Source organism: Nicotiana sylvestris, chromosome 11 (assembly GCF_000393655.2).
Source record: "Nicotiana sylvestris chromosome 11, ASM39365v2, whole genome shotgun sequence".
Classification (NCBI taxonomy): Eukaryota; Viridiplantae; Streptophyta; class Magnoliopsida; order Solanales; family Solanaceae; genus Nicotiana; species Nicotiana sylvestris.
Genome location: NC_091067.1, coordinates 31,233,435 through 31,256,420, shown reverse-complemented (window position 1 = coordinate 31,256,420; position 22,986 = coordinate 31,233,435). Strand labels below are relative to the sequence as shown.

The following is a 22,986-nucleotide window of genomic DNA, read 5'->3' as shown; positions in this document are numbered from 1 at the left end:
GCGTCAGGAAGACCACGTAGCAGACCTTAGGAAGTTTTTCCAAAGACTTCGAAGGTACGACATTAAGCTCAACCCAGCCAAATGTGCATTTGGTGTTCCATCTGGAAAGCTGTTAGGATTTATCGTCAGTCGGCGAGGCATTGAGTTGGATCCGTCAAAGATCAAATCCATCCAGGAATTGCCGCCACCGAGGAACAAAACAGAAGTAATGAGTCTGTTGGGAAGGTTGAACTATATCAGCAGATTCATCGCTCAGCTCACAACAACTTGTGAACCCATCTTTCGATTGCTGAGGAAAGATGCCGCGATAGAATGGACGGCAGAATGTCAGGAGGCATTTGACCAGATCAAAGGTTATTTATCCAATCCACCTGTATTGGTTCCACCTGAGTCGGGGAGGCCATTAATCCTTTATCTAACGGTCCTGGATCATTCGTTTGGTTGCGTGTTGGGTCAACACGACATCACAGGAAGAAAAGAGCAAGCCATCTATTATCTCAGCAAGAAGTTTACAGTCTATGAGAATAAGTACACTCAACTTGAGAAGACATGTTGTGCTCTAACTTGGGTAGCACAGAAGTTTAAGCATTATCTGTCGTCACATACTACTTACCTTATTTCACGTCTGGATCCATTAAAGTATATTTTCCAGAAGCCTATGCCCACAGGAAGATTGGCAAAATGGCAGATATTACTCACAGAGTTCGACATTGTCTATGTGACGAGGACGGCCATGAAAGCTCAAGCATTGGCCGATCACTTGGCTGAGAATCCTATTGATGAAGAATACGAGCCTTTGAGGACGTATTTTCCTGATGAAGAAGTGATACATATAGAGGAGTTAGAACTGAATGAGGAACCAGGGTGGAAGCTTTTCTTTGACGGGGCTGCTAATGCAAAAGGAGTTGGAGTAGGAGCAGTACTTATTTCAGAAACAGGACATCACTATCCTGTTACAGCTCAGCTACGTTTCTATTGTACCAACAACATGGCTGAATATGAGGCATGTATTTTGGGCCTACGATTGGCTGCAGACATGGATGTTCAGGACGTCTTGGTCTTGGGAGACTCGGACCTCCTAGTACATCAGATCCAGGGTGAATGGGAAACACGAGATTTGAAGCTTATACCATATCGACAATGTTTGCACGATCTGAGCAAGCGATTTCGATCAGTGGAGTTCAGACACATCCCGAGAGTTCACAATGAGGTTGCCGATGCTTTGGCCACTTTAGCATCGATGTTGCACCATCCAGACAAAATCCATGTTGACCCATTGTATATTCAGGTTCGTGATCAGCATGCCTACTGCAACATAATAGAAGAAGAAATGGATGGCGAGCCATGGTTTTATGATATCAAGGAATACCTCAGGATGGGGATATACCCGGAGCAGGCAACCGGAGATCAAAAGAGAGCCATTCGACGACTGGCAAATGGATTTTTCCTCAGTGGAGGAATGTTGTACAAAAGAACCCCAGATCTGGGATTGCTGAGATGTATTGATGCAGGTCAAGCCACGATAGTGATGACAGAGGTACATGCTGGAGTCTGTGGGCCCCATATGAGCGGATATGTGTTGGCAAAGAAGATTCTGCGAGCGGGATATTATTGGCTCACTATGGAGCATGATTGTATCAGTTTCGTACGAAAATGCCATCAGTGTCAGATACACGGAGATCTGATTCATTCTCCACCAATGGAATTGCACACAATGTCCGCACCATGGCCATTTGTAGCATGGGGCATGGATGTCATTGGGCCTATCGAGCCGGCAGCTTCGAACGGTCACAGGTTCATTCTGGTAGCCATCGATTATTTCACTAAGTGGGTTGAAGCCAAAACTTTCAAGTCTGTAACCAAGAAGGCAGTGGTGGATTTCGTCCATTCCCATATCATTTGTAGATTTGGGATCCCAAAAATAATAATCACGGACAATGGTGCTAATCTTAACAGCAACTTGATGAGAGAAGTATGTGAACAGTTTAAGATTACACACCGTAATTCCACCCCGTATCGGCCCAAGGCGAATGGAGCAGTTGAGGCAGCCAACAAAAATATAAAGAAGATATTGAGGAAAATGATTGAAGGATCCAGACAATGGCATGAAAAGCTACCATTTGCGTTGTTAGGATACCGCACTACTGTTCGTACTTCAATAGGTGCGACTCCTTATTTGTTGGTATACGGAACCGAAGCAGTAATACCAGCGGAAGTTGAAATTCCTTCCCTTCGAATTATCGCTGAGGCCGGGATTGACGATGATGAATGGGTCAAAACCCGACTAGAGCAGCTGAGTTTAATGGATGAAAAAAGATTGGCAGCAGTATGTCATGGCCAGTTGTATCAAAAGAGAATGGCAAGAGCATACAATAAGAAGGTGCGCCCCAGAAAATTTGAAGTAGGGCAACAAGTATTGAAACGGATCCTCCCACATCAGATTGAGGCAAAAGGCAAGTTCGCCCCGAATTGGCAAGGGCCGTATATTGTGACCAGAGTATTATCCAATGGCGCTTTACGTCTGACGGATGTTGAAGGAAGATGCGTCGACATGGCTATCAATTCTGATGCAGTCAAAAGATATTATGTGTAATTTCTTTTGTTGTTTATTTGTTTGTTTGTACTTAGTGCTTATCGGATAATGAAATGACGGAGGCAATTCTTTCTTCTATCCAAACACTTTTAACCTTTGCTTTACCCCTTTGAGCCATACTTATCTTTTTATACCCCTCTCTTGGAATCATTAATGAAAAAATGTATGAAAAAAAAACTTTTTGAAGGTCGCAAGAAAACAAAGGAGTCAGTGAACTACGTTCGACCTGATTCCTCAAAGAGGATACGTAGGCGCCTCACGGCTCGGTCATAAGGTAACAAAAAAAAAATCAAAAGAAAAATCCCCAAGTAAGAAAACTGGGGCAGAAATTATGTTTCTAAATTTTGAAAAAAAAAGAGTTTGATTCCAAGAGTTGTAATACTTTACCCATCAAAGTTATTTTGAATTTTATATCCTTTTCTTCTAAAACCTATATTGATATCCATAAAAAAGACCTCTCGATCAGTATCCGAGAGGTGTTAAGATAGGCAAATGAAAACCAAGAATAAAACGTCGGTCCCTGACTGAATGAGGATCATGAATTGAAAGAATTGATAGCCAAAAGAATTCCCGGCAGAGAAAAATCTTATCGGCAACACTCCAATCCCAAGCTGAGAAAATAAGATGAGAGAGTCTTATCGGCGAAAACCTTCACAGGCGCCATAAGGCGACGTAAGCTGAGAAATACAAAATGAGAGAGTCTTATCGGTGAAAACCTTCACAGGCACCATAAGGCGACGGGAGTTGTGAGAAATGAGAGAGCCTTGTTAGTGAAAACCCCGCGAAGGGCACTATAAGGCGACAAGATAGATTGACGGAAAAGATCCGTATTTTGCGAAGAATTGGGCACCTATTTATCCCCAGCAAGTGAAGACATCAGAAAGTTTGATCGACACAAATAGACTGGGTTGATTAATCCGGAATGCACAACATGATCATTGGAATCGGTTGTATCACCCAGATAAGTTCATTTTTTTTTGTTCAGAAAGATTTTCTCATTTTTCTATCTTTTCATTTCTTTGTTTAAAAGAATTTTTCTAGAAATTTATGTTTTAAGAAAGGTCTTTCAGAGCTTACTACCAGTTGCCAAAATGGTACAACATAAAAGGTGAAAAGGGCAATCCAGAGACAAGGCAATAAGACAAAAGACGTTGATTGCCAGGCCGAATAATACTGTCCTAAAATGGCAAGGAAAGTACGGGGAAGAGCCGGAAAAAAAAACGAACAAGCAGAAAAACGATCCCCAAGACGATCCCCAACATGGCTTACATGTTGAGGAAATTGTAAGCCAAGTTCCAAGACGATCCCCAGAGTACTCCGACCGAATATCGACCAAGCTCCGAGGTGGTCGGACAACACAGAAGGTGGAAGGGAAGAAAGGAAAATCCATCTTCGGCAAAATAACCTCCAGAAATTTTTGAGATACAAAATGGTGAAGGGATAAATGGAAAAACCATCCCCAGCAGAATGTTATCCCCAGCAAATAACATCATCCCCAACAAGTTTTGAGAACGCCGAACAGGAATAAGGGAAAGGGAACAATCATCCCCATCAGGAGTGACATGACCACTCGCCATATTTCAAAAAAAAAAAAAAACTAACTAAATTTTCTTTGATTTGAACAGGAAAATAAAGTGTTGATGATGGCCTAAAGATACGCCATAAGAAAGATCGCCAGAATTGGGGCAGAAAATTTTCTGCCACAAGTGGAAATTTTCTCGGAGAATCGAGGAAACAAATTCAAATTATTCTTTACCAATTAGGCGCCCACCAGTATAAATGCGGGAATACATTTAAGTTCTAGGTCGCCCACCAGTAAAATGCGGGAATACATTTCAGTTCTAGGTCGCCCACCAGTATAATGCGGGAATACATTTCAGTTCTAGGTCGCCCACCAGTATAATGCGGGAATACATTTCAGTTCTAGGTCGCCCACCAGTATAATGCGGGAATACTTTTCAGTTCTAGGTCGCCCACCAGTAAAATGCGGGAATACATTTAAGTTCTAGGTCGCCCACCAGTATAATGCGGGAATACTTTTAAGTTCTAGGTCGCCCACCAGTAAAATGCGGGAATACATTTAAGTTCTAGGTCGCCCACCAGTAAAATGCGGGAATACATTTAAGTTCTAGGTCGCCCACCAGTATAATGCGGGAATACATTTAAGTTCTAGGTCGCCCACCAGTATAATGCGGGAATACATTTCAGTTCTAGGTCGCCCACCAGTATAATGAGGGAATACATTTTGTCTGTTCATTCCATATTCTAGGTCGCCCACCAGTATAATGCGGGCATACATTTCAGTTTTCCATTTCCAGGTCGCCCACCAGTAAAATGCGGGAATACATTTAAGTTCTAGGTCGCCCACCAGTAAAATGCGGGAATACATTTAAGTTCTAGGTCGCCCACCAGTATAATGCGGGAATACATTTCAGTTCTAGGTCGCCCACCAGTATAATGAGGGAATACATTTTGTCTGTTCATTCCATATTCTAGGTCGCCCACCAGTATAATGCGGGCATACATTTCAGTTTTCCATTTCCAGGTCGCCCACCAGTATAATGCGGGCATACATTTCAGTTTTCCATTTCCAGGTCGCCCACCAGTATAATGCGGGTATACATTTTCATTTCATGTCCAGGCGCCCACCTGTATAACGAGAGGAATACTTTTCAGTCTTATACTGCAGATTTTGAAGTCAGTAACCCCACCGGAAGGCAGAAGGTTACAACAAGAATCCCCAGCAGGAAACAATAAAAATCCCAACACCGGAAGGCAGAAGGTGGCAACAAGAAGTCCCAGCGCAAATTCAAGCGCATGAGTCAAAAGAAAGAAAAGACGCGTCTTGATGAATCTGATGAAGATAATCGTGTCCCCAGAGGAACCGCCAAAAAGCTTAATGAAGAAAGCCATGTCCCCAGCGGACCGAACAAAATGACGAAAACTGGTATTAAAAAAAAAAAAAAAGCCAAGGGCTAGAAGTCTTGGTAAAAAGGCACCAGAGGAAACACAAACCGACAAAAAGCAAGGCAACCGGAGCAAGGGGGAAAACAGATAAGATTCTGTAATTTCTAGCTTAGTCTAGCTTCTTATTTTTTAAGCATGGTGTAATAAGGAGGTCAGCAAACAGTAAAAGTAGCATGCAACAGCAGTAACATTGCAGTCCCATGGTAGTCCCAGCTACCAAGACTTCCCGAACTACATTGACCTGATTCCTGTTTAGCCCAGGATATGTAGGAAACCTTTGAAGCAAAGGTTCGGTCAAATCTTTTTCAAAAAATGCTTCACACGGAGTACTCGGATGGGCAAAAAATCGCTCGCTTTATCTTTGCACGAAAACCCTTCGTGTCTTCGGGCAAAGAGGGGCAGCTGTAAGCACGTGATTTTTGCCCAATATGAGAATTACTCCCAAAAAATCCAAAAATAAAATGATTTTTCTTTGGTGTGCAATTTTGTGATATTTTGAATAATTATTTGTATTTGTCTGTGCGTGTTTATTTGATAAATTAATAAAAAATACAAAAATATGTCGCATTTTGCATGTAGGATTTAATTCTATAGTTGTTAGTAATTAAATTTGTTTTACAAAAAAATTAAAAAATTACAAAAATAAGCATCGTTTGCATTTTTAGCATTTAATGTCCAAATATACAATTTTATGCTTAATTAATACTTAATTGTGCGTTAATTGTTATTGGGAGTTAATTTGCGCTTTTATAACTTAATTTAGTTCTTAATAATAGTTTAAGTATTTTTATAATTTAGTTTTAGAAAAATAAAAGAAGAAAAGAGAGCGAAAATATAAAGAAAGTCGGAATTGGGCCTCTTCTTCAATTTCAAGCCACAGGCCCAAAAAATGGCCCAATCTTCCCTACGACCCAGTCCATTTCGAACTGGGTCAACCCGGTCCATAACCCAACACCCTATTATCTTGCATTTCAAAAAATAAAACAAAGAAAAACAAAAAAAATAGTAAGAAAACCCTAAAAAATGCCTAAAGCATCCGCCCCCCCTATTCTCCTTCTTCTTCCCCAAACTCAAAAACACCTCCCATGGCTTCCCTTTACTTTCTTCTTCGTCCACACAAACACCCTCGCGTCCAAACGACCCCCCTCCGTCATCCATTAAAACCACACAACCACCTTCAAGCTCGAACTCGACAACCATGGTCGCCATTGCTGCGTCTTCATCATCAACGACCAGTCCGTCGACTCCCTTTCACCATCATCGTTTCCACTGCAGAACCAGTCCTCAACTTCACGTCCCAACAGTCCACCTGCTGCTCGCGCTACTGCTACTGTTTTATCTTCTTTGTTTCGTCGACTTCGAATTGGGTGGTCGAAGATCCGAGCTCCAGCCATGGATGCTGCTCGCGCTACTGCTCCTGTTTCGGCGTCAAGATGCGCTGCTTCAGACGCTTCACGGCTCGCGCTACTGCTACTGTTTCATCTTCTTTGTTTCGTTGACTTCGAATTGGGTGGTCGAAGATCCGAGCTCCAGCCATGGATGCTGCTCGCGCTACTGCTCCTGTTTCGGCGTCAAGCTGCGTCTGCTTCAGACGCTTCACGGCTCGCGCTACTGTTACTGTTTTATCTTCTTTGTTTCGTCGACTCCGAATTAGGTGGTCGAGCTCCCGAGCTCCAGCCATGGACGCGGCGGCGCTTCACTGCTGCGTATTGTCATTGACGACTCCATGAGTCATGTTTGTTGCTCACCATCGTATTCTTGTTGACGACGCAAGGCAGTCCGGTTAAAGTCTGGCAAAGTTCGAAGGTTTATCGTCGAATCGAAATCCTTCGTCGAGCTTTACATGATGAGTTGTTTGGTCGAAGTTTGTCGAAACAGTCCGTACATATTTCGTGTCGATCCGGTTAGTAGATTTTGAGTTTTATTTTTTCCGTGTTTCGTTTTGATATTTCTCGAATCTAAAATCGGTAGATATTTGATTTTTGGTTTTGTTCATGTTCATATGTTTTGTTGAATTAATTTTCAGATTTCAAATGGAAATTTAATTAGTGGTTTTTCATGTTTATTTCATGTTTGTTTTATGGTTTAGGTAAGAATTTGTTAGTTTGATTGTTTGTTAGATTCAAATTGAAATTTAATTGATTATTTCTTCAATTTGTTTCATGTTGTTATATATTTTCCAGAAATTATTAATGTTGGTTTAATCATTTAATTTGTCATGTTTGTTGTTTTAAAATAGACTCATTCATGTTCATACTTTGTTTGATTGTTCTTGAATCCGAAATTTGTATAGTTTGATTTCTTGTTTATCACTTATGATTATTTTTTTTAATTTGTCTCATAATCTTGTTTAAGTTTAATATAAGAATTGTTTGTTGTAATGTTGTTAGAGTTGATTTTAAGTTCAATATGATTGAATTTAGAAATCTTCATACTTTGTTTGTTGTTGGTGTTGAATCCGAAAATAGGATTGTTTGTTGCTAAAATATTGTTCAATCAAATTTTAGTTGTTCTTGGTTGTTCAATTTGTGTTCATGTGATTTGTTGTTGAAATGTTGTTAAAATCATGTTCATATGATATTGTTGTTATGATGTTCATCCGTGTTCATATTGTTGTTTGAACATTGTTAGAAATTGATCATATTGTCTATATTTTGGTTAAGTTTGATTAATTGATGTGTTATAGTTGATGGGTAGTTTGGTAAATTTGTAATACGTTCAGGGGTAGTTTGGTAATTTCAGTAAGGTCGGAAGGGGTAGTTTAGGAATTGTACATTTTGTAATTGTTTATTTGAAGCATGGGGGACAAATTGAAATGGGGTGGGTTGTGATATGATTATTTAATATAAAGGGGGGACAAGATTTAATTTAAAGGGGAATCTTGCATTATTTTATGTTAGGCATGGGGGACAAAATATAATGGGGTGGTGTGATATATTTATTTAATGTAATGGGGATGAGTGGGAAGATAATGAGTTTGGTAGAGAAAGGGATTGATTTTAATTGATTAAAGGGTGGGGATTATATATAGAGAGGTCTGAAAAATCAGAAGAGGAGAGACAGAAAAAAGAGAGATTAGAAAAAAAAAGAGCTGAACATTTATTCTGAAAAAAACATTGAAACTCTCAAGAAAAAGAAAAACATACAAAGAAAAATAAAAAAAAAGGTGAAAATTAGAAGAGAAAGTAGTACACACCTGATAAATATTCTGGTATACAGGTGTAGAAATTAAGGGTTGAAGATTAACTAGACTTTCAAAAATCTGAAAATTTCTCTTGGTTTCTGTCCGTTATTTTCGGCATTCCTGGATTTTATTTTTGAATTTTTCAAAGCTGTCACTGGGATTTTCGTTGACTGGTTATTGCTGGTTATTGTTGTTGTTGCTGTGTTACGTATTACGTTGCTGACTTTCTTCTTCTTATATTAACAATATCAGGTACACAACTGTAATTTTGGCATTTTGTAAGCTGAAATGAAGAATGGAGTGTTAAATTTTTAATTTAGTTTAATTTAGTTTTTGTATTGTATTTAGGTTATTTATGTATTATTATTCTGTAAATCACTATCATTTGGCATAACTAGGCATATTATAGCGGCATATTAAATAACGCCTTAACCAGATTATTAGGAAATATATTTAAGCCTGATTATTAATTAAAACTGTTTAATAAAAAAATAGAAGAAATAACGTAAAAAATGGCGTTATTGAATCAGTTTGGCAAAAGTTAACTAAGTTCCTTATTCATAAGGTTTTTCGTCAACGATAAGTTAATCGGAATCATGTAGTCAATTTCAGTTAAAACATGAATTAGTTTGCGAACAAGTATTAGGACATGATGTGAATTAAAACAAAGTTAGTTAAGGTTAAATTGTTTAAATTTTTTAGAAATATGGTTTAGTAATCAAGTTTTTTTTTCTTTCTTTCAATTTTCAGTATTTATAAATAATTAGTTTCAATAAGCTTAAGTCTTACTAACAATTTAAACTTTAATCAAACTATGGGATAATTAGTTTTTTTTTTATTTTTTTATTTTATTTTTCGATAATTCCATGTTGTATTTATGATTATAATTTTTATTACTTTCTGTTAATATTTGTTTTTCTCTTCTATTTAATATGTTATTTTCAAGAATGTAGATATTGATTTTATATTTATAGACAAACTTAGTAATAATAAAAAGGTAGTCATTAAAGGATATTCTTAAAATAAGGAAGGATTTCGCTAAAAATAAATAGATGTAAATAATACAAATTTACATAATTCTCTAATCTCATTTATTTATTTAATTATTTTTAAAAAAAATTACTTAGAATTTGGGATGGATTGTTTAGTGAATTTCACTTCCTTCCCCAAAGATAATGACGCGCTAGACTCTTTAGGCGCGATTTAATTAATTTTACCTTCTTAAACTCGGATGCGCATTTCATGCGACCCAAATCTAAATCCTAAAACATTGAATAAAATATGTTCCGGATTGCGGGTGCATTTCATGTGACGTAATCCAAAGACATGTTTTTAAACGATGTTCACAATTTTTAATTTTTTTTTTAAATAATAATTATAATAATAAAGTGGTAAAAAGTTAAGATTGGCACATCGGTTCACAATTGTATTAAAATCAGATAAATAAGTTAAATATGACAATTGAGCGACCGTGCTAGAACCACGGAACTTGGGAATGCCTAACACCTTCTCCTGGGTTAACATAATTCCTTATCCGGATTTCTGGTACGCAGACTGTAATATGGAGTCATTCTTTTCCTCGATTCGGGATTAAAATTGGTGACTTGGGACACCCTAAATCTCCCAAGTGGCGACTCTGAAATAAATAAATAAATCCCGTTTCGATTGTCCTTTAATTGGAAAAACTCCCCTGTACCCTCGCGGGTGCGGAAAAAGGAGGTGTAACAACGATCCCACTGAGTAATTCTGGTGAAACATAATTCATAATCCATAGCAAAACGATTGTGTTGCATCCCTCCCAAAGATCTACGAGATTTGTACCAAAACTTTCCTTTTTACAAGCGCCGTAGATGAACCCTAGTTTGTTCCGTCCTAGGATTGCAATTCTCATCGCTCGACTCCATACGGAATAGTTTTCTGGTCCTCGTAACTAAAGAGAAATCAACACATCTCCGGAATTGTCAATCGATTGAGAAAAAGTGGATGATTGTGACACAATTTCTCTGGTAGTTCATTATCAACAGTCGCCATGGCTGAGCTCTATCAAAATTCTCTGATGAAGAGCTAGCTAGTAGGACGATTACTCTAAGCGACCATACTTATGGTTGATTGCTCTGATACCATGTCAAGTTTAGTGAGGAAGATCATTCATGAAGGATTGAGCTAAGAGCTTCATCTTCTTACTGAAAGAGAAAAATGAGTTACAGTACATTTAACTTCCTAAACTACTGTTATAGAGCTAACATAACGACTAACCACTAAGTTAGTTACTAACTTCTACAAATGACATATACACCCATCATCTTAAGTTAGTTTACACAATACTACCCTACTCCTAGGGGTGTACAAACCAAACCGATAACCCGCACCAACCCAAAAATCCGAGTCAACCCGAAAAAAAAACCCGGCTAGTGGTTTGGTTTGACTTGGTTTGGTATTGGAAAATAAAACCCGACCACAATAGGGTTGGTTTGGTATTAACTAAAAAAAGTCAAACCGAAACCAAACCAACCCGACATTACATGTATACATATTTTATATATTAGATAAATAAAAATATTTATTAGAATGTAAGTTATAATTATTTCTTAATTTTTATTATAATTTCTTTATGTAGCATAATATTTTAAATTGGTATTATAGCCCATGTAAATATTTGTTTTTGTTTGGCCCATAAAGAATAATTGAGCCCAAACCAAAACCTAATCTTAAAAGCAGATAGATTGTCCAAAAGGTGTTCTGAAACACATAAACAATTGAAATCATCTTGCCTCTTCTCCAAAGGCAAAAAACCTACGCTTGTAAATCTCTCATCGGTAAAGCTCTTTTGCTCTCATTTTACATGTTTTCTTTTAGCTGCATACATATACCTTGCTTTTCCCCAATTAACTAAGATGTGGCAAGCTAGCTTCAAGTCCAAGTGGTTACATTGGTCCTTTATCAGATGATCAAAGTAGAAGTAATGATACAGATATAAGGGAAACAAGTAAAAAAAGATGCTTAGCTTCTCAAGAATGTTGTTCCAATACCTTTAATTCATCCTAGTTGGATTCTTTTATAACAGCCTTAATTTTACTTTAGCCCCAAATTTATGATTGGGGTGAATCTAAAAACTCATATTCTGGACCCTCCCTGCTTTATGCTTTCAATATAACACCCCCCCACATATTAAAAAATGTAGAAAGATTAGACAGTGATCCTGTTATTGCCCCAGAAGTTTCGCAATCTAGCTAATTCTGAACAATCTAGCCTTCTGTTTATATTGCTTAGTCCATGACCTCTATAAATATATTGCACCTTCTTTGGCTTCACTTCAACATAAAATGACCTCTATAAATATAGTCCAGTGATCTGTCATTTGATGTCACAGTGCGAAGGTAAATTCCATGAGTTAAATAGTAACTGGATATGTTCTATTTGCAGGAACTCTTTCTAAGAATGGAAACTACAACTTCTGGAGCAGATGCTGAGGTGGTTGTCAATAATCCTTCGCCAGTGGCAGCTCAAAAACAAAGTGCAGACACTCCTCATCGACGCACTCCTCCTAAGAAGCAAAAAAGAACGACTCCATCAGAAAAATCTAAATCTGGGAATAGTGGCAGAGAGACGTCCGAGATTTGGAATCACTTCTCCAAATTTACTGCTAAAGGAGGTAAATTTAGGGCAAAATACAATTATTGTCCTAAAACATTTGCTACAGGTAGAAATAATGGGACTACTACATTATGGTCGCATTTAACTTCTACATGTCACAAATCTCCCTTTAGAGCCATTGATAAGAGAAAATCAACATTAAAATCTATCAAGGAAGGGTAGCTAGAAGGTGGTTCGGGTGCTACTGAAAGGGTAGTGTATAATGTGGATGACATTAGGAGGGAAATTGTCGAATTTGTAATTCTTGATGAGCAACCTTTTAGAGTTGTTGAAGGAGAAGGATTTAAGAAATTAATGGCTAAAGCCTTACCTAATTTCGAATTACCTTCTCGTGTAACTGTTGCTAGACATTGTTTGAGGATTTATCATGAAGAGAAGGAAAAAATTAAAAAACTTATTAAGAACCAACGCGTATGTCTCACTAGTGATACATGGACATCAATACAAAACTTAACTTATATGGTTGTTACTGCACATTGGACAGATGATCAATGGAATCTACAAAAGAAAATTTTGAACTTTTTTCCAACACCGGATCACAAAGGTGAGACTATTGCAAAGGGAATTGAAGCATGTTTATTTGGTTGGGGCACTGAGAACTTGTTTACAGTGACTTTGGATAATGCAAGTGCTAATGATGTTGTCATTAAGCATTTGAAGTTGCGTATTGATGATTGGAAAGGGGCAATACTTGGAAATGAGTTTTTGCATGTTAGATGCAATGCTCATATTTTGAACTTGATTGTAAAAGATGGGTTAGATGAACAAATTGAGCCTATTACTCGTGTAAGAAATGCGGTAAAATATGTTAGGTCTTCTCCTTCAAGATTTGCTTCTTTCAAGTCATTTGTTGAGAAAGATAAGATAGATACTCATGATCTTGTAAGTCTTGATATTGAAACAAGATAGAATTCCACATATACAATGTTAGATACAGCTCTAAAATTTGAAAAAGCCTTTACAAAAATGTATATGGATGACCATAAGTATCAAAAGTATTGTCAAGAAATAAGCACTTTAAGAGGAAATCCATCTGCAGACGACTGGAAGAATGTGAAAGCTTTTATCAAGTTTCTTAACATTTTCTATCAGACAACTTTAAAATTTTCAGGCAGTTTATATGCTACTTCCAACTCTTTCTTCCATGAATTTTTCAATCTTCGAAATGCTATTATAAAGCATACCAAAAGCGATGATCGTACTTTGAATGATATGGCAGGAAGAATGAAAAGTAAACTTGAGAAATATTGGGGTAAGTTTGAGGATATGAATATGTTATTGCTTGTTGCTGTTATGTTGGATCCTAGATACAAGATGAAGTATGTGAACTTCATTCTTACTGATGCATTTGGTTCTTTGTTGGGAAGATTGAAGTCCGAAGATGTGGTAAGCATTTTAACTCGCTTGTATGATAACTACAATGATTCTTTTTTTGAGGCTTCTAGTGACAATATTGGAGGCGATACTAGCATGAGTGAAGTTGGTGATTTGTTGCAATCAAAGTGGGAGAAACTTTTGGAAGATGAGGGAAATATTAAAAAAAATCTGATCTTGAGATATATTTGATGGATGATGTGGTGAAGATCAAGGATCTTAATATCTTGGCATGGTGGAAAGTTTCATCTAGTAAATATCCAATTGTTTCAAAGATTGCAAGGGATGTTCTTTCTATTCCTATTTCTACAGTTGCATCGGAGTCTGCTTTTAGTACAGGTGGTCGAATTTTAGATTCTTATAGGAGTTCTTTATCACCAAAAACAGTGGAAGCACTTATTTGTACTCAACAATGGATACGATCACCTTCCAAGGAATATAAGTTTGAAGACATGTTAGAGGAAGTCCAGAAAATTGAGCAAATTGAAGAAGGTAATAATTTATATTCAGTTGTTAATGAGTATAGTTATTTTTTACATTAATTAATATTTAAATATGTTAATTGTTTTTTCTTCTTTTTTTCCAGAATATGTAAACTCACCTTTGAGGATTGATTAGAGGGATGATTAACTACAATTTGCTTCATGGCTATTTTTGGAAGTGAGGTCATTATGCCTTTACAAGTATTTTGGAAACATGCTCCTCTAGTTGTAATATCTACTAAGATGCCCAACTTCTTAGAGTTTAATATATTCTCTTTTTGTTTATCTTTTAGTTATTTTGGGTGTAATGTCTACTCTTAAAAAGTTGGTGATAATTCTTATGTAGAGTGCAATATGATATGCAGTTTATATTTTTGGAGATAATTTTCTCATTCTGCCTACTTCCTAATGGTCAGATATTGTTTAAATCTAATTCAATCTTTCTCTTGACTTAGTAGAACTGATATGGAAATGTATGGAGTTGTAGCCTTCAGGAATAGTTCATTGGCTTGTTAATGTTTTATTAGAACACAGTGTGTTGACATATCAAGATCCAATACCTGATATATAGTATTTTTCTAATATTTACTGGAAAAAAGACATTTGCATTGTGTAAGGAGTAATTTTTCCTTAACACCTATTGCCATTCATTGTTTGGTTAACACAATAGCCACCATGGTTGTCATTCAAGTAGACCTGTTGTACTCAAGCAACATGTTACAACATGCTCATTCAAGAAAATGCCTCGTATAAGATTGATCCTGACCCCACAAGGTGTTATTGTCATGATCCTTTTTTGGTGTATAATTTTAGACTTTTATATTTGCATGGTCCTCCTGTTCTTTTTTGTACTCCAAGATAGCTGCAGGAATTTATTAGAATTTTATGGTGGCAGCTATATATAGTTTGGAGCACAAGTTTATCGGAACGGAAAACTCGAGAAACTCGATATTGAAAAACCCGACTTTTATTGGTTTGGTTTGATCTATAGATTTAAAAACCCGATATAATTGATTTGGTTTGATAATTGCAAAATCCGAACCAACCCGACCTATGTATACCCCTAATCCTAACTCGTATGAACGTCTACCTGCATCCACATATATACATTATCCACAAGTTCGGATGAGAATTTAAAAAGTAATAATGTATATATGTATCGAAGCAATAACATAAATAAAGCATTTCGTAGTCATAGTACGTTTGTGAAACCTATCACATTTAAATGAGCACCTAAGGACACTGAATTAGAACATAATCACGTGTATAGTAAATCATTCATGGAGTCTGCTCGGAGGTATCGATTCGACCGACATAGCCGTCTCACCATAACGCTGTAATCTGACATTAATCCTACCTGGGGTATCAGCTCGACCGGTTTTGCCGTCTCTATCATAACCTCGTATGGATCTGACATGAAGGTTCATGATACTCCCGAAACACTTTAAGAACATTATTTGGCACCTTCGGCTGTAAACACAACTTTTGAACTTGGCATTCAAGTTCAACATGCCATTCATATACAGAAAACATGATACCAGTGTTCCAACAAGTCTTAGAGTTCACATGAAATTCTCATAATGTTAGGAAATCTCCATTTAAGTCAAAACATTCATAACATAGCCGAAGAAGTCATGGCAACTCTTATAATGGATCCATCTACCCTTCTCCACTAAAATACCAAGTCCTTGTCACGGGGTTTTAGCTCGCGACAACCTAATTGACACATCACGTGTTGTGGTCTTACCACCAAGACCAAAGCTCTGGGGACTACATCGTAGAATTATATGGAGTGCACAAACAATTGCCCGGATTTCAGGGATCAGTTCTTCCAATAGCAAAAACCACCAAGGCCTGGACGAAAGCTATCTGAGCAAAACTCCTTCCCTGCATCACCAAATGGGCAATATTTAAGAAAGAATGGAACTTGGTTTAATTAAAAAGCATCTATTAAAAGCAATATGAAACTTCAAATATTCATTTTTACATTCCATTCAAAGGAAGTCGTTGGAAAAAAGGGCATGTTTTATTTTATTCTTTTAGCATCGATCAAGATTTTAGAATACCTATAAATGATCTCCTATGCCACTTACAATTCATGTGTTTTATTTACACACCTCCTATGTTAAGGATAAGGCTGCATACAATAGACCCTTGTGGTCCGGCCCTTCCCGGACCCCGCGCATAGCGGAAGCTTAGTACAACGGGCTGCCTTTTTTGCCTCTTATGTTATTATTCGCTGATCTCCTGTGGAAAAGGTTCCATAACAAAAATAACATTTATGATGGACTAAAATCATATCTTCCTTATTCTGCTAATATATTCGCTTCAAAATAAAAAAAAATTCTCTTGAAGGGCGTAAATTGTTAATTAGCTCAATATTCAAACAGTACCAGTGGACAAATTGGTAAAGCTCATGAGAATCAGTTCATTTAATCGAAGAGAACATGCTACAATGTCACAAACATCCTACAAAATGTTCAAGATCTTTCAATAAATTCAACCTGAAATTCTGAACTTAACAAGTAGATATATTCAAATTATACAGTTTCTTACAAATCTTTTAGGAAATTTCAGAACTATTCGAGACTAAAAAATTTGTGATCTCCAGTTTTATAGCTTCTTCTAAGGATAAACCAATGAGTAGAAAGCCAACACTGCTGAACTACTTCTTAATATAATGCCTAGATTTTTTTATTTTATTTTGATAACCCGAGAAATCCCCGAGGACCTAGTGGTGCATGATTAGAAACTCCGCAGATAATGGGCCCGCTCCTCTATTCTTCTCCAATTAAATATCAGGCTTTTGTTTGCGGCAAGGTTCAAACCTGTGACATGCACCTTACCCACACATTACAAGTTGCAATCTTGTGTAAAAATCAGATGCTTACAGATGTTAAATTCAAGTGTATTCTCATCTTTTGTATATGATGTTATCTCTCTACTGGACTTTATAAATTCGATGCTGTTTTAAAAGGGAATCAAGGTCCTTTTGTTTGAACAGCACATGCACCTTTTAGGGCCTTTTAGTGAAAATTACCACCATATTCAAGAAGTGCTAAAAGCACGTCATTGCCATAAGTTGTGCCAAATTGGCTATCCTTTGGCTTATCTCAGATATTAGATGTCAAAAGTTGCATGTAAACTACACAGCACCAAAAGCATACCTAACTTGGACCCTTCATTTCTATCATTTTCTCCGCCAAAACAAAAGAATTACATTTAGCCTTAATAATTAAGTCTTTCATAAAATGCAGGTGATGTTTCTCTTTTAATCCGTAAAATGTAGACGGTTGTTATTTGTATATTAGCCTTTGAATTTATAAATGAATCAACACAGACATACCGTCACTGTAAATTCCCTAGAGTTAATATTCCAGATTCCTAACATGTAACAAAGTCAAGGATGTCTGTCATTCAAATTTTGTAGGCAGGTTGCATCCCCTAAATTCTTTTCTAATAAATTATTTGACTTATTCATTAGGAGAAAGCAGGCTGAAAACCAGTAACAAAAGCTTGGCTAGACGATCTGCTTGGTTATAAGTATAGAAGGAAAAGAGAGTGCAGTGTGTGTGTGTGTGTGTGGCTTTGAAGCTTGCACTTAATATATAAAAGAAATTAAGGAGTTCACTAATTCTAGATCATTAAATTTGCACACAGGTTGTACCATTATCAGACTTTATTCATAGAAATCCAAGAGATTGAAGATTTATGAGTCTTACACTGAAAAAGCACCCAAAAGCTGTCTCGTGAAAGTTACTTGAAGAGAATACTTTTTTCCAGAAGCAAATGCCAAGGGATACAAGAGTCCAACCATATCCTTGTACCAATTGCATCTGCATAAAGTAGAAATACAATAAAAGAAGATGAGAATACAAATCTTATTCGCACAACGAATTGGATTGTTTATACAAAGGGGAGATCCTATACGGCTATAATGGAATACAAAGATATGGACAAGGGATTACTGACGAGTCACTAGAGCTTTTAAGGCAAACAATCTCAGCAAGATAATACTAGGAGACAAGAACCAAAACATGCACAGAAAAAAGAAGAAAAAAAAACAAAGGAAATGCACATTTCATGCATCAGAAAGGAGAATTTCACTTGCTGATGCGATGTCTACTCCACTGCTTACACTGGAGCAACAGGATTTCACGTGAATGAAAAAGAAACAAAAAACTGAAGCAAAAAAAGTAGCATCAAGACAAAATTCAAACGTAAACACAAAACACCCACAGGAAACTAAAGAATAAAACCAAACAAAACTTACTTTTACTTCACAGTAATTACATATTAGAATAGCACCCTCAAAAGGGAAAGTTCACAACTAGGACTATCAAAGAACAAAGTTGATATAACATGAATTCATTTCAAAAAATGTTGATATGACATGAATTATATCCAAAAATATTGTATACAGTGTCTATCAAAAAGTTTCTGTATACAGGGTCTTATCGAAAACCTCATCATCTGCAAACTGCTAGCTTTACTAAGTTCTCTCTATAACGGAAGAAAAACAATATTTGTATGCTGGAATCACATTGTTTACTACCACTTCGTCACCGACCAAGTAGTCAAAAGTCATTGGCAAAATAATGACAAGATGCAGAATGAAGTAGAATACCTCCTTAGAATAACACAATTTGTTGCAAAACCATTCCAGTTCAATAGCAAGACATGATAGTTTTGCTTTCTGTAGCTTCCTTTAGAAAAAACAGGAGAAAATCACCAATAGTCCTTGCACGAACAACTCCCACCCTCAAAACAGTGAAACCGACTGGAATCCCGCACAATAATTCTTCTCTTTTCAATTTGAGAGATATATTTGATCGCAGTGTGACAGTCAACGCAAGTCCGTAGATTCTTAAAAACCTTTATCTGTGTCCCAGGTGGAGTAGCAATAATTCCAAAGGCGACTGCAAGTTTTTCACTGTGATAGGAGAGATTTTGCTCTTTCTGTTCCTCTTCCACATCATGCAGCACATTGTCTATGTCAGGGACATATCCCTCTTCTTTCATTCTCCTCCACAGCTCCCCTAAAAAGTCATATATTTCCTTTGACCTAGGATGTGATTTATCACCGACCAAGAAAACGTAGACTTTTCTCTGCAAATTAATCCAACTTATACCTGGCTTCTTCACCACACCTTTCTCTTCCATGACTTGTCTGATTTTTGCCACTTCAGTCCATTTTCCAGCAGTGGCATATATGTTTGCAATGGTAACATAAGTAGCTGCGTTCTCGGGCTCAATTTCAAATAATGCTTCAGCAGCTTTCTTTGCTAGTTCAACATTTCCATGGACTCTGCATCCTCCAAGCAAGGAAGCCCACAAAAACTTATCAGGCTTCATTGGCATCTGACTAATAATCTCTTCAGCCTCCTTAAATCTGCCAAATCGGCTCAGGAGATCAACCACACAAGCATAGTGGTCTGAAGTATGGGTTAGACGATGCTTGTTCTTTATTGAGTAAAAATATTCAAGCCCTTCATCAACTAAACCTGCATGAGTGCAAGCAGAAAGAATGCCAACAAAAGTAATATGATCAGGCTGAGTACCAGATTTAAGCAACAAGTCAAACAACCGAAGAGCTTCATTAGGTTGGCCATTTTGAGCATAACCATTAATCAATGAGGTCCAAGAAACTACATCGGGCCTTAGGAGCCGCTTAAATACCTTATACGCACTATCTACACTCCCACATTTGGCGTACATATGAACTAAGGTACTTGCTGCAAACGAACAAGGATCAAAGCCAATACGCATCATGTACCCATGTACTTGTTTTCCCAAATGCTCTGTCGTTTGGTGCGCACACGCATTCAAAACTCCAGCAAAAGTAAAATCATTAGGCCTAATCCCCGACTCCATCAAATGTGAAAACAGCAAATAACCTTCCTCCCACCTCCCATCTCCAAAGTACCTATCAATCATAGCTGTCCACGAAACAACATCCTTATCTTTAGTCCTATCAAAAATATGCCTAGCTTCGTCCACGCTACCACATTTTCCATACATATCACTCAACGCACTCCAAACAACTGCATCAGAATCCAACCCAGTTCTCACAATATGACCATGAATCTCCTTTCCCAAACGTAAAGACTGAATAGAAGCAGAAGCAGCAAGAGCACTCGAGATCGTAAATTTATTACACTTAAAATCCTCATCCCTCTGCATCACTCTATACAATTCCAATGCACATTCAGGCTTATTATGCCTCACATAACCCGAGATCATCGCGGTCCAAGAAAAGTTATCCTTCTCGGGCATTTCATCGAACAACTTCCTAGCTTCATCAATCAAACCCAAATTAGCAAACCCAGAGACCATAATATTCCAAGAACACAAATCTCTCTCAGACATTTCAACAAACAGGTCGTGTGCATCATAAGGTTTATCACATTTGCAATAAAAATTAAGAATCCGATTAGATAATACAACCCCAGGTCTAAAACCTGAACATTTCATACTCCTATGAACTCTCTTTCCTTCGTCAAGAGCCCCATTTTCTGTACACATTCGCAAAAGGGTCGAAAAAGCTGTAGCTGAAGGACGGGTTTCGTGACGTTCGAGCAATTGAATGGCTTCTTTTAAACGCCTTTGCTCGCAAAGAATTTGAAGGGCTTCGTTGAATTTGTTTTCTTTACATAACCGCTTAATCAGTTGGTCTTTGTTTGAGGATTCGAAAAAGGTCTTCTCTTTCAAATGGGTTGTTGTTTTTGCTGTAGAAAAAGATCGAACAGTACATAGTGAATGATTATTAGGTGAAGAAGAAGTTACAAGCTTCAGTGATGCTCTAAGATTTGCTCTCATGGTGTAGTAGTTGTTTTCTCCTAGTGATCAAAATAGTCGTTAATGCATATTGAATTTGAACGATGTTTGGAGTTTCTCTTTTAGGTGCGACAAGACTTCTTTTGGATTTTCCCAGGGGTTTAATGATGTTTTTGGGTGAAGTACTATGCGGACAATGCGGTCGTTGCAAATATAATCCGGTTTACAAGTCCGGAGTCGAATCCCACAGAGAACTAAGGCTTAGCTACAGTTGTTCACTATCACCAAGAAGACAAGCTTGAACAATTCCTAACTTATAGATATTTAGATTCTTGTGTTTAACTAATTGATTAACAAATTAAAATAATAAATTAACAACTAAAGATACTAAGAGTTAGAGACAAGATTAAGGAGGTCTAGAGTTATGATTTCCCCAATTGTCGGAATCCTTCCCGCTATGTCTTCTATAATTTCGCCTAAGTATTCTCTACCGATCATGAGCACTCTTATTACCGTAAATCTCTCCCGAGTAATCACGACAATTTACTAGACGCACTCTCCCGAGCTACGCTAGCTGGCTTTTGATACAGCTCACTTCAGATCGCACCCAAGAATTCGTTATCCCTAATCCCGCCTTTAAACCCTCGGTTATTGATCCCTCATATACTCTGGGAGTGATGTTGTTCAACAATTACCTAAATATGCACTCTCTCCCGAGTTATGCATACTAAATAGGCACAGCTAATTGAGAGTTCTTCAATTAACTACAATAAGAACGTAGTTGAACAAATAGAGATTATACTACGGCTCAATTATATAAAAACATAACAAGAATTTATCCTACAAAAGGTTCTATCAAAACTCTAGATAACAAATTAGTTATTCATAATAGTATGTAAAACTACAATACTAAAAGTCATAACCAACAATGAAAATAGGAAGAGGAAAGAAAAAACTTGTAGAAGAATCCCCAAGCCTTGCTCCTATTGTGTCTCTTCTCCTTAGGTCAAATCTATGTCAAAAATATGTCCCTTTTCAATTCTTGGCCGACTTCCTTGGTTTAATATAGGGTTTAGGGCTTAAAATCCCGTGTTTTTCACTTTGGTCCCTGAAATTTACGCATCCTGCCGCGGTTCCGCCGGAACCGCGGCCAAACACCCTCTCAGATTCTTCAGTTATCCGCGACTGCCCTCTGCCGCGGTTCTGCCGCGGTCGCAGTTTTTGACCCTGTTCCGTTTGGAATTTGGAAAAACGTAAAACGTGAAAGTTGTAGCACTTTGAGTTAGCTTTCCAACTATATATTGCGGAGCTCAAATGGAGTTCTGAGTAAAAAGTTATGTCTATTTTACTAGACAGTGCGCAATATACCTCTTCGAGTTTTCGTTTTGTTGTTTTATCATCAGTTGATCCCCGAACACGATCCCGGCTTAATTCCTTGAGCTATTACTTAGACTTCAAAGCTCCAAACCACTTAAATTAATTTTATAACATCCATATAGCTCGGAATCACACCTACAAGGCATAAAACACACAATTAGTGCAAAACACTAGCGATTAAAGCGCAAACTCAACTAAAGTGCAGTAAATTAGAGTGTAATAATCGACTAAAATACGTAATTATATCCTATCATCAACACCTCACACTTAAAATATTGCTCGTCCTCGAGCAATCAAACTACACTTTTTTTTATATAGACACGACCTTTTTAAACAATTCTCCTAACTCATCACACCAAGAGTATTTAAAATAGACTAAGCACAAAAGCGTAACATTTTCACCTCAAGATTTGACTCATAAGTACCACGCATTATTCACAATTCACCTACTTACTCTAACATAGAGGTCACTGACATTACCTTTCCTTCATGAATCAAGTGCCCTCACACAACAAAAGAGAGTAGTTCCACACAATAAAATTTAAGAACACTTAGGAACTCAAGATAGAAAGAATTCA

General features: G+C 37.2%; 2 protein-coding genes across 2 annotated transcripts; one reads left to right on the top strand and one right to left on the bottom strand.

Moving 5' to 3' along the window:
- Positions 1-13,364: 13,364 nt before the first annotated feature.
- LOC138880891 (zinc finger BED domain-containing protein RICESLEEPER 1-like) lies at positions 13,365-13,964 on the top strand. Its single transcript, XM_070161075.1, has one exon. It carries the CDS (start codon positions 13,365-13,367, stop codon positions 13,962-13,964), a length of 600 nt encoding a protein of 199 aa, XP_070017176.1.
- Positions 13,965-15,751: 1,787 nt separating this feature from the next.
- LOC104246765 (pentatricopeptide repeat-containing protein At4g37170) lies at positions 15,752-21,302 on the bottom strand. The gene is made up of 3 exons (XM_009802646.2): positions 18,882-21,302; positions 17,977-18,090; positions 15,752-16,141 (listed from the first exon to the last, which is right to left on the bottom strand). The coding sequence occupies exon 1, from the start codon at positions 21,071-21,073 to the stop codon at positions 18,983-18,985; it is 2,091 nt and encodes a 696-aa protein (XP_009800948.1). The 5' UTR covers positions 21,074-21,302; the 3' UTR covers positions 15,752-16,141; positions 17,977-18,090; positions 18,882-18,982.
- Between the last annotated feature and the right edge of the window lie 1,684 nt (positions 21,303-22,986).

What these genes read in the sequence shown, in the direction of transcription:
- LOC138880891 (XM_070161075.1), top strand. Translation starts at nt 13,365, where the DNA reads ATGTATATGGATGACCATAAGTATCAAAAGTATTGTCAAGAAATAAGC.
- LOC104246765 (XM_009802646.2), bottom strand. Translation starts at nt 21,073, where the DNA reads ATGAGAGCAAATCTTAGAGCATCACTGAAGCTTGTAACTTCTTCTTCA.